Source organism: Protopterus annectens, chromosome 8.part1 (assembly GCF_019279795.1).
Source record: "Protopterus annectens isolate FY-2018-M chromosome 8.part1, PAN1.0, whole genome shotgun sequence".
In the NCBI taxonomy this organism is placed as follows: domain Eukaryota; kingdom Metazoa; phylum Chordata; order Ceratodontiformes; family Protopteridae; genus Protopterus; species Protopterus annectens.
This window is the reverse complement of record NC_056742.1, coordinates 282,377,016-282,389,515: the sequence shown is the minus strand read 5'-3', so window position 1 is coordinate 282,389,515 and position 12,500 is coordinate 282,377,016. Positions and strand designations below refer to the sequence as shown.

General features: G+C 40.3%; 1 protein-coding gene across 1 annotated transcript in view; it reads left to right on the top strand.

Moving 5' to 3' along the window:
* Nucleotides 1-12,500, top strand: part of PEPD (peptidase D) — a 699,082-nt gene that overhangs the window by 48,705 nt on the left and 637,877 nt on the right. Inside the window, exon 2 of the mRNA XM_044081883.1 lies at nt 10,288-10,471. Within this exon, the coding sequence (XP_043937818.1) occupies nt 10,288-10,471 (184 nt within the window). The remainder of the gene's footprint in view (nt 1-10,287; nt 10,472-12,500) is intronic.

Genomic DNA, 12,500 nt, shown 5'->3' with positions numbered 1-12,500 from the left:
ATTACTTAAAATGAAAAAATGAAATGTCAATTAGTATGATGCGTCTCATTCTGGAAAATGTATTGTCATGAACCTCTGGGGAGTACCATGGTGGTGCAGATGTTAAATGTGTAAGGAATATCTAAAGAGTGTCCTTGTATAATGAGGTGCTGGATATGAGGCACACCATATAGTGACACATTGCTTAATTTTATACGTTTCAGATTCCTATAGAAACCAGTTAATATATGAAGCTTTGAAAGTATGAATTTGAAATTAGGATTTTTTTAATTAAATTGATCATAGTAATGCTGATTTGTTTTGAAAGAAATAGTGTGCAATAAGGAATGTGTATACTTTCAAAGTAAATGTGCTGTTCTGACAAACTGCAGTATAGCTTGAATAACCGTATATGAAATATTTGTTTGGACTGTGCTTTTAAGTTTTTCTATTTTTTATGGTTTCACTTTGGAAGGTAGGTAAATGATAATGACAGAATGACTGCCACAGCTCACAGCAAGAATCTAAGAGTAAAATTCTTCCTTGTGATGATTTGAGGAGGGGAGACATTGAAGTACACCAGGCAACATTAGTATGCAGCTTTCAAATCTGTAAAACATAAAAAATTTAATTTCAGAAGATTTAAAGTTCTTTTTGATGCAGCTGACTGCACAAACATTATTCTGTAGTTGTCGAAGAGCAAACAAGAAAATTCATTGTTGTCACATTGTCTAAGCTGGAAACATGTTATGTAACTAAAAGAAATGTAACAATAAACTAATCATACAAATCACAGTTTATGAAAAAGCAGTGCATGCTGGGGAGATAAATCAATAGTGAGAGCAAAGTAAGCAGAACCCTGCAAGTTTCCTAAATGTACTGTATTTTTATCAAATCTAAAAGCATAATATGTACATGTGTAGAATGAATGCATAAATTCAAATACAGAATCAAGGTGTGATACAGAGCAATTCACAGAAAAAGGAATATTGGGACCAGGGAGCTGGAAAAGTCCCCAATTTATAGATCTTGTTTTAAGTATCCAGGAAAGTGGATCTGTTGCAGTTTTGTAACATTGTAAGATCAGTAGAATTGGATGCTGAGAGACTTGTGGATACAGTTTTCTCACTTTAATGAGTTTTTAACACAGCTCTACAAAGATCAGTGGCGAAAAATCTAGGGTTTGAAGTTAGCTGAGACTCAATAAGAGGGAAGAATGGTTATAAGCACAGTCATGGAGGATTGTAGCTAAGGAGTTGAAGTCTGAGGAGAGGAAAGTGACCATTTTGATACTTTTGGGGGTTATTGCTACATCACAGATATGAACTGAGAAGAGGAAATGTTGTGCATGGATGTCTCTAAGACTAGAAATAGGTGTGGATAATCAAGGATCTGGTGAGGCTAATGGTGTGGACAATGAAATAGCAACCTCTTTAATTAGTGTATAGAAATCACACAATGACATTCATATTCGTGATTCTGAGCAGTATCAACTACCTTAAAATGTCACTTGTCACAGAGTTAATGCATTGTAGTTTTTAGATTCTTTTTAACTGTTTTCACTACTGTTATTGTTGAGTACAAGCACATTTCCTTGTACAGTTTTTGATACTGTAACTTATTTCCATATGCAGAAGTACATTTTAACTACAATAGGGTATAGTATTGCCACCTAATAATTCAAAAATGAAACAGTGATGTATCCAGTTTTCGTGAACCTTTATTGTGATGGATGTAAACCTGATATTCTAGTTTGAGCATATTAAGGAAGGCTCTCAGCACGTGCATTGTGTTGTAGAGGTGTTTAATATTATTTGGACCTTATGAATATGTGTACTGATTCTCTGTTGATCCAACTGGGAAAAATGCCATGTTACCACTTAAACTGACTTGGACAATGAGAAGAAAATTAGACACTATTATTTGTGCTAGCATGTTTGGCTGAAGTTTTGTATATAATTTCGGATTGACCTGTGTATTGTATGTCAGCATGACTAGCTATGATGTTGTAAATAGGTTCATACATGGTGATTTATGGGTTTACTATTAAGAGTCTTGAGTGCGAGTTAGAAGAAATTCGGAATGCCGACTAACAGGCGATTCTGTTTCGTCTAACCTGCATAAGTGCGAGGGAGTCCTTTTATCAGAATGCAAAGTGCATTTGCACAGCTGTCATCAGTGACGTGAATGCGGTAAGGTCCATTCGCATTTCAGTGGGGATTGGGAATTACCCTACTCCCCATTGTAGTGCGACCTCTGCATGGTGGCATGGTGTGTGGGGGTGCAAAACCTACTAGTGTTGGTAGTATGGGTGTAGGCTATACTGCTTGCTGTTGTAGCTTTCGTACTGCAACTAAGTTGAATTTGACTTGCAGTACTTTCGGCATTACAAACTGTTTACTGTTGTGAACTTCGGAGATGCGAATCACAAATATGATAGGTTTACGATCGCATCTTCAATGTTATGATAGTAAACCAATGTATGATCTGTTTGTACAGAATGTTTTAAAGACTTCATGTTCTTTTACATTTAACTGTGCATGTTTGTGAAGAAATATTCTAAAGGCAAACTGTCTCAGATTCAGCTGATCAGCAGTCGATGTCATCTGAATGTTGAGTGTTGCTATGTGTTACTATCAGAAACTGAAAGACAGGAAGGAATGGTTAGAAAACAGCTGTTGGTTGATTTTTCAAAACAAGAAATGAAAATTAGAACTGGAACAGTTGACAGGCTAGTCTGTAAAACAGCCTGCTGAAGACAGTTACATTTGTCAGTTATAACAGCCAGTTGCAATTCACAGATGCTCTGTGCAGTGGATACCCAGAAGGGATCACCAAGAACTGTAAGCCTGACTTTGCTCCGTTGTAGTAATTTAGTTTAGATCAGGGACAGTGTTCTTTAGTCAGATAGAAAACTATAACTAATCCATTAGATCAGAGTTTTTCTAAATGTTGGATTTCTAACCTTCAGTATTGACCTCATTTTCCTGGTGTTTGAGTTCTGTTTGTTTATTGGAAAATTCTGTTTTATATTTTTAATAATTTTGCTCATTATTAAATATTTGTATTAACTTTTATATTGTGGCTGGTCAATCAGTGTATTCTTTAGTGATTAGAGAGTGCTTATACTTGCCTTGATAACTTCCCAGGCTACTCAGAAAGCCTGGCTGCTTAAGTCATTTGCTACTATTTGTTTTCATATTTAATTTTCACACTTGGACACCCCTTTAAAGGGGCATGAAGACACTCTGATTGGTGGCAACATTACAGTGTTATTTTGGGGAAGGGACATAGCTGGAAGTCTGTGTTGGGCTTTCCCAGAAGTGTCTGGATATGTGAGATTTAATTTACGTGAGTGTATCAGAGGTCTTAAACTGGGACACATTGCTCTGAAGTATGTAATAAGGAGTTATGTTAGGAGTGGATAGAGGTATACAGTCCAGTCCCAGGTTAGAGTCTGTTCCTGTTGTGCTTTTAGGGGGAAATTGTGAAATACTACTTCTGTTTAAGTGACAGTCTCACATTGGAGTCCATAGTGAGAATTGAAGCTTCTTAGTAACTGACCCAGGATAGTAGGGGACGTTACTTATTGTTGGTAGTCCAGTTGGATATTGTCTGGACATCGCTTTACTTGGTGGCATTTCAGTGGGATATTATCTGGACGTCGCAGACTGCATTAATTCATAGGTAGATCTAATAGAGACCCTCTGCAGCCTAACCATTTCAGTATATGTATTATATGAATATTTGTGTAGGTAATACAGCCCCAGTCCCTGTAATGGCCATGTTAGTCTTTCATGTAAGTACTTGCATTTGTTGAATCCCTGCTGTGTTATGCAGAGTACATTATTGTTGCTTCTCCGCTTCATACCTTAACCAGACTTGTTGCATGGTGAACTCTCATTTATGATTATGACTCTTTCTTGTTTTACTCTTTGTGAATCTGATGCTGTGATGTAAAGGCATCCACTAGACGCACACACACGCGGACACACACACACACACACACACATATATATATATATATATATATATATATATATATATATATATATATATATACATACATAAACACACATACGGACAGAGAGATCCAGATTCCTTAGGTGCTGGTTGTTCAGTAGGTATTGGGGCTGATATTTTACAGTTTTTAGTAGTTCAAATTTCCTGTCAAAAATACAGAATTCAGTACAAGCAGGCTATGTGTAAAAACAGCTAGCTTTCCATGGCAACTCTTTTTAAGCTAGAAACCATTTTAAGTACCTGCTAGAGCCCATTTAGCCTAGATGTTTCTCCTTGGAAATGAAAGTGATGTTGCCCCCACACAAAATAATTTAAAAATCAGCACTGTACACTTCCCTTTACAACTAAAATAGCTTTGTCCGTGTACAGTCATTTAAAATTCTGAGAAGCATTTGATTAATGTACTCTGCTGACATTTTACATTAGGGCATAGGCTTTTTTTTATTTTTTCTGGCTCTCAGAAGGCTAGCTAATCTTATGAGCAAGTGTATACTGCATGCCTAGGTATGGCTAAAGCATTGATACAAAACCTTTCTTGGGCATTGGCGACAAACTTGTGAAACTGGGTCATAGCCCCTTTATAATACTCTGGATAGCTAGCTAGCTCTCTGATAGGACCCTGGAGGTTAGAATCCACAGAGAGGCCGGTCACCAGTGAAGTCCTCCATGGCTATGTGTCAAGCTTACTCCTCTTTGGTATCTCCTTTTTGGATATCAAAGCCAATATCAAAGACCTCCTTTCTAACCAAGTTTGCAGATAATTGCAAACTGGGTGTGGTAGTTGTATCCTTCCCAAGATGGGAGCACCCATCAGGAAGTTCTAACGCAGGCAAACACTTGGTGCCAAATCCATGGCTTAAAACTCAAGTTGATTTATTAGTTGGGGATCTGGGAACTCATCTAGATAGTAACCTAGCCTTCAACCAACATGTGTCCAAGGCAGTAAGAAAATCCTATGTTGCTGAGCTTATAAGCAAGGGCATGGTATCTAGGTCCAAAAAGGTCATCATATACCATTGTACTTGATCCTTATCAGACCCATCATACAGTCTAATAACCCCTTTGGTATGTACCAGACCAAACACATGCAGCAACGGAACATCCACAGAGGTTCCATACAAAATGAATATAGGAAATAAACACAACATCTTACACTGATCACCTGAAAGCTTTATCTCTTTATTCAGTATCATACAGACTTTATGCAGCGGTGGTACAGCGGTAGCGTTGTTACCTCACAGCAAGAGGTTCTCCCGTTCGATTCTCGGCTTGGCTTGGGAGTGCCTTCTGTGCATGTCCTCTCTGCGGTTGGGTAGCGTTCGAAAGACATGCGTGTGTAAATGGGCATGCCTTCTTTGAAGGTTGGGCGTCAAGCTGGCACCTCGGCATTTCAAAAAAAAAAAAAATCTACTGCCAATCATTAGCGGACCGGAGTTCTGCTGGGGCGACCCCTTACCGGGAAAAAGCCGAAAGGCAAACGACAGACTTCTGAGAGTTAATATTTTCCTGGTACACAAGGCATTCCTGGGCCCTGTTTTGATAAACCTTTTGCAATCCGCAAAACAAATAGCATCAGAAGTAGTAGATTAAAAGACCTAAATTCTGCTTGCAATGTAAATAGAATATGATGGAGAGACGGAGATGTTTCTCAAAAAGTTCTCATTCTCTGGAACAGGCTCCCCATCCATTTGAAGCAGAGTTCCTCACTATTCCTATTTAAGCAAAGCTTGAACCAATGGATGAGTAATAGAAAACTATCTCCTGGTCTGGCGCTTATCTCTGATGGATAGAGGCAGTCCGTAAATTGTCCCCTAAATAAATCAAATTTTGGTTACATTTTTGTTGCATGGCTAGGCTTATAAGGGCCCTTGTGGTCATTAGCCTAGTATGCACACACGAACCAATGTACTAGTCATGACCCTCCTAGGCAAATTTACCTCTCTTTTGATACATTCTAATATGCATGGTTGGCTTACCTGCTCATTGAAACATATGGGTGTCTGCTTGAGTAGCCCTGCAAAAGATTGTTTTTTTATTGTTGCTGGAAGCTGAGGGGGGAACCACATGCCTCACTATGCTTCACTTCTTTAACCTATCACCATACCCTCCCACCAGTGCATCATTTCCTTGTAATTGATAAACTCCACCTCATCTCCCAACTCCATAAGCACCCTTCCACTTACTGTCTCTGCCCCTGTCTAGTCACTCCCTCTCACGTCTCATCTCACACACACTATTTGCATAAGTGACATCCCACTGATACTGTACAATAAATGCATTCTACTGTTCCTTTTGTGTGTTGCTGTCAACTCCTTCTCCATTGCGTCCATAAGATTTTATCTTCATCTCTTTTTTATAATCCAGATCAATAGTTCACAGTACAATTATTTTCACATGCACCTCCCTCCATTTCTCAGTCATGGTCCAGCAAAGAAATGTCTTGCTCCCGCCAGTTCTCTCCCATTTGTGGCTGCAAAGGAGCTCTTTATAATATCTCTCTCCTATCATCTGCCCCCTTCTTTCACCTCAATTTACCAACAGTAATTCCCTACCATTGGTGGTAGTAAGGGAACATCAACACTACTTTCTTCTCTCCACAGTGACTGCTCCCGCTACTGTTCTTGCTAAATGATAGTTAGGAATTTCTACCGTATCTCCTCTGTTCCTTCTTAGCTGTAGCAAGGAGACTCTTCCTCTTCCTGTCGTGCTACAGCTCATCTCTCATGGTGGTGGTGCAGCAAAGGAATACTGCCACATTCTCTTTCTATACTTTGCAACACTATGATGTAGGATCCCCAGCCCCTTTATTCCCCTTCAGTGTTGTTCTCTGCAAGACTCTTCATTTAGTGGAAACGAGATTTTTCTGATATCTTTTCTCCTGTGTGACAATGGTTATTCATGGCAGTGCTAATCTGTCTATACTAGAGCACAGTTTCCATTCCTTTTTTCCCTGTCTTCTGCACTACTACTACTACTACTTTCGGCTTTTCCCGATTTAGGGGTCACCACAGCGGATCACCTGTCCGCTCATGATTGGCAGTGGAGTTTTACAGTGTTGAGTTGCCAGCCCGGCGCCCAACCTTCCACAGAAGGCACACACATGCACACACTCACACCTAGGGCCAATTTAGAGTGTCCAATCCACCTGCAGCATGTCTTTGGGATGTGGGAGGAAACCGGAGCACCTGGAGGAAACCCATGCGACCACAGGGAGGACATGCAGACTCCGTACAGAAGGCACCCCAGCCGAGAATAGAACCGGAGAACCTCTTGCTGTGAGGCAGCAATGCTAACCACTGCACCACCGTGGCCGCCTCCTCTTCAGCACTGCTCTAGATGTAAATTCAGATAACCTCACACCCCTAGTAACAAGAGGTATTTGACTGTGGTCACTTGTTCCCATCTGTACTCCATGAGCTTAAGAGCTAATGTCTCTTGTGACTTATCAGAGGCTGCAGCCAGCTTCAGGGTGATTCACAGCATTCTACACTCTGTTCAGTTGTCTCCAAGTTCATTCTCTATGCATGAGCCTGGAGAAATATCTACAGAGAAACGGTAATCATGGGAGTTAACTTCCTGTGGATACTCACATCCCTTTTTTTTTTTTTCCACCTTTGCTTCCATCCTCCCTTTATTTGATGTCATACCCTGTCAGTGAATATGGCAAAGCAGGTTTCCAAGTTGCTTGAAGAAAGGTATCTTCTGTAATGATGTGAGGTATTGACAGCTGGGAGTAAGGCAGTTCATATGTAAAATATGCCCGGCATAGCTAGCTAGAGTTTGGTAAAGAATTATGTCATTTCAATATCAAACTGATTTGTACAGATGCCAAATGTATAAACAGTGGGTCCTGCTGGGCAGGAAAGAAATATGCATACATGTCGGGACTGTATTGTTTTAACTGATGAAATGTATATATTTTAAGAGGATACTGAAGAAAAGGGAAGGGGTTAAGCTCAGCCCAGTTAATCTTAAGAAAAATAACCTGAAATTAAATGATTTGGTTTAGGCCACAAATATTTTATCTCGCAGGTCTAAATGCAGCCAGAGACCCCAATGTCTATGAAAAGCCTGGGGCTAGGATCCTGCTGTCTTGTCCTTAGTAGTGAACTAATTTCTACCCTGTGGTTCCAGAGAATGGCTTGTTAGTTTCTGCAGGAAGGGTGGAAGTGTTGGAATTGTTTTATGAAAATCAAATGTCAGAGTATGTGTGACAGCTACTTTGAACAGGGACACAGAGAGCAGTGATTTCACAGAGAGGGTGGTGGAGTACTTGGCTTGGTACAGCTGGCTAGGAACCCAGCTCTATAGTGGTCACTGGGAAGTCTTATTTGGGGCCTCGAGAGAAAGCCCAGCCCCAGGACTGGTGTGCATTCTCTGTGTGTGCTCTTAATGGCAATTGTCCTTGGTGCAGAGGACTGCATCTGAAAATACTGTGTGTGTATATTTTTCTCAAAATGAACGTTCCCCACCAGTGTCAGTGGTGAGGATTGAGGCTGCTTGATCACTGACGCACAGGAGGGCTGTCGCACCTTCCATGAGATCTCACTGAACAGGAGAGAGCTAGATATTAATCTAAGTGCTTTTAGTATTCCAAAAGGCAAGGAATAGCAAGCAAATTATAGATGTCAGTGGCTTAAAGATGTACATTCCCAAACAGTCTTTCACATGGTCATGATACAGTCTCTTCTGTCATGCCTATTCAGAGGGGATTACATGTTCTGTTTAGACATCTAGGACACTTGCCTCCACAAAAATATACTCAAAAGAATATCCAGGAAGTTTGTAATTCTATTTAGGATTAATTTGTTTGGGCTCACTTTTGTCCTCCACTGTGTTCCTCAAATGCATATCTGTTAATAGAGATTACTTGAGACTACATCTGTCCAAAATATTTCCGTATCTACATACTGCCTTAGAAGCACTCCCTTGGGGTGTCACTGATCTTACAAAATCCTGTCCCCTCCCAATGCAAGTTCTGCCTTTCATTAGCATTTCCTTCACTGGCTCCCTGTCGGACTTCATTCTGTCTGCTTCTTTTGTCTCCTCAGCTGATAGCAAACGCATTTCAGAGTCTGTGGGTTGATGGTGACATCAGTTTGTAGTTCCTCATGACATGTTTCACATGAGAGTTCTACAGAGAGTTGTCTCCTTTCCAAAGCAGTTGTTAAGAGTTGTTTCTCTTCTCTCTCTTGATGGTTGAAACCTTAGTATTCATCTGGGGAACTTCTTCCTGCTGCAGACTCCACAGGGAATAGTAACCATGGATGCATTTGCCCTTCAGTAGGGGACACTTCAGGCAGACAGCTCAAGGCTCATGGTTGCCCAAAGAGGCTTTTGTACACATCCTTGTCCTGAAAAGGACAGACCTCTTGCTCTTCACTGCAGACCTTCCAGGACTTATTTCTGATGGGTCTCTTATCTACCAGTTGGACAACATGGGCAATGTTGTAGCAAACCAGGAAAGTGAGCATGAAGCTTTCTTGGCCAATACTCACTGCGAGTACTGGCAAAAGCGATGGTACAGGCTTTAGGAGCTAATAAATTTGAGGAAAATTAAAAAGAATGGTTAGAAGAGGGTAGGTAGTAATTTATTTTGAATTGTGTCATAGCCTCTCGTTTTATAATGCTAATAAATTGAATGAGTTCAGTTGAATGGGTAAAGGGTTTTTTCTCAAAACTGACCAAGGTGAGAGTGACATCATATTTGATAATGACAGGGCTGTGATCACTAGGAGCAGAGATGTACAGGTGCGAGTTTTGTTTGAGCTTTGTTTTAGTGTTTTTTTTTTCAATAGTTTAGTGTAATGATTTTAAACAAATCAGTGTTCCTGCAAAACAAGAAGATTGTTGTCTGAATAGTGGTCTTAGTTCCTTCAAATAAGAACCATAACATTTCTAAATAAGTAGCACAATGAATATGTTTCTTGCAGCGCATGGAACTTTTTTTTTTATGTAACTAACCTATAGGTGGTGTTTGCAGCTGGGTGCAAAAGATCTGCTTCTCTCCATGGAGTCTTGTCCCTTTCAGTGTAAAATATGACTGCTAAGAGGTATAATTTGTATAGGTGAAACCTTCAGTGGAGAAGCTTTATGTTCAGTTTGTCAGCAGTCTCCCTGGGCAGTGAAAAGTGCCCCCCCCCCCCCCATTTTTTGCTTGCTTTCTTAATGCTTTAACAGAATAAGGCATTTTGTTGGCCAAAATTAATATTTCTGACGTGTTGTTTAAAACTGACTTTTGTGTTTTTGTTGAAAAATGATATTTTTTTTTATATTTAACCATAGTGCTGAGTTTTGGCTGGGCAAGGAAACTTTGAAGGTTCCTATGAAACTATTTGCCCTAAATCGGCGAAGGCTATGTGAAAGACTAAAAAAGAATCCAGATGTCCCCAAAAATGCTTACATTGTACTACAGGGTGGAGAACAACAACAAAGGTACTGCACAGACACAGATATTGTCTTCCGACAGGTGGGTATCACTTTTTTTTTCCCCCCTAAAGTACCGAGTTGAAATGTTGGAATACAAGGTAACCTTGGCACTTGTAAAATTTGGTTTAATAACTATGTAAAAACTTTTATATTTTTCTAACCATTAAAGAAGGCCTATCTTGCTGTGTAAAGGCAAGGTGACCATTTGATTTGCCTACAATAATGAACATGAATCCTTGCCATTTTTGTGGGAACATTTAATGTCCCAGCTGGAAGGAGTAGAGCTGTGCATTAAGCAGCTCTTTCAGAACAAGTGTGCACCAAGGAACCTTGCTGAACATCTCCACTACTTTTAGTAGTGGAAACCTTTCCTTTGCTTCATTCTTTGTTTGACCTGATTTTAAGGATGGGGGAAGGGGATAGAGCAGCAGAGAAGAGGAAAATGTATTTAATGAATGCATTAGTAAACATAAGCCTTTTGGTTTTCTAGTATGATCACACTGCCATTTGTTGTGTAGCTCTGTTTTGTTGCTGTGAAAGTCAGCTGCCCTAGAAATGGCGGCTTCACCTGGCAAATGATCAGACAATAGTAACCGGGTAGCATTAGGACAAACTAGCTAAGGCACTTGAAAAGGCTATTGAGAAACACGGTCCTATACACACTGCACATTTTTTTTCTTTCAGTTTTTAGTCTTTCATAATCTCTGGTCCACTGCTCACTCTTCCTTCTACGTTGACTGTTCCTTATGCCCTCCTATATTAATGTCTACCACTGAGAAGCCTACGAGCACCTGGGCAATGATCCGAGCACATTGCAAGTCTTCATCGATTCATACCTGGAGGGGGTACATTAACAACATTTTGTCTGATCCTGTTTTGAACATAATTTACTATCCCAGTCTTCAACAAAGGCCGTAAGACTTTGGTGTTAAATTTAGCACTCCAGCTGACTGGCATTCAAAATAGGAGACTTCAGCACCATGCCTGTGACATACAGGGATAAAGCTTTGACTGTTACCCAAATTTTCTTATTTTGATTAACGGCTCTGGCATTGGAATAGCTGGGATATGGAAATGCTTCTGCTCTGCTGGAATGCTTGGCTGTACAGGAGTGCTTGGAAACCCAGAAGTAGGTGTTGGATCAAGGTGGATATGTACTACACATAAACTGGTAAAAACTACATGAAAAACCTAGCCAAGATAGAGTTTTCACTCTGTAATAGAGGCCCATGGGATGTATGCAAATGACCCCTTAAGGGCATCCAGTGTTTAAGCTGTATGACTTCTGAATGTCCATGACTTTTTACGTTTTACTCTACATGTAAACTGGGGAAAAGTGAAAGCTTGAATGGAATCAACAGCAAATAGAACCACCACACACCACAAGGCAGGGTTAGGCTTGGCAGGTGGGACCTGCATGATGTGTGAGGGACTGGGACATCCTCCCAATCTCTCAACTGCAAGGGGTCTTTGAGGGATGTTGTCACGAATGGGTCCTACGCTGTTTTGCTGTCTGGGGAATTAATGGGCCTGGCTGTTACCCTGCATCAGAAGAATGAATGGGCCAGTAAGGTGCAGGATGGGGGGGGGGCCATTTTTAGGCCAATAAAAAAATGTGAGACTGTATTCTGATTTTCTGATGAATTTGTACTCCTTCTTTTTTCCCCAAACATCTTTATTAAGTTTTTACATATGACAAAGACAATCTTACATTTATATAAATGGAAAAACATATAAAATGATACCACTTTAGTTGCAAACAGTTTACATCACAGACACCCTTGAAACAACTGTAGTTGCAAACATTATACATCACTTCCTTAAACCTTAAACCTTAGCACGGATATAAATAGGACGTGCTGGAGGGATAGATTTATCACTCAGAGACTCCCTATGCTGTGGAATAAAATCCCGGTCCATGTGAGGCAGAGCACCTCGCTGACTCTGTTCAAGAGAAATCTAGACCTGTGGATGGGAGATCGTAGGTTTACCCCGGGAATCATCTCTGTGTCACTGCTAGACAGAGGCACAACAAACTAATGGGCACAGTATTTTTTCATATAAGGGGT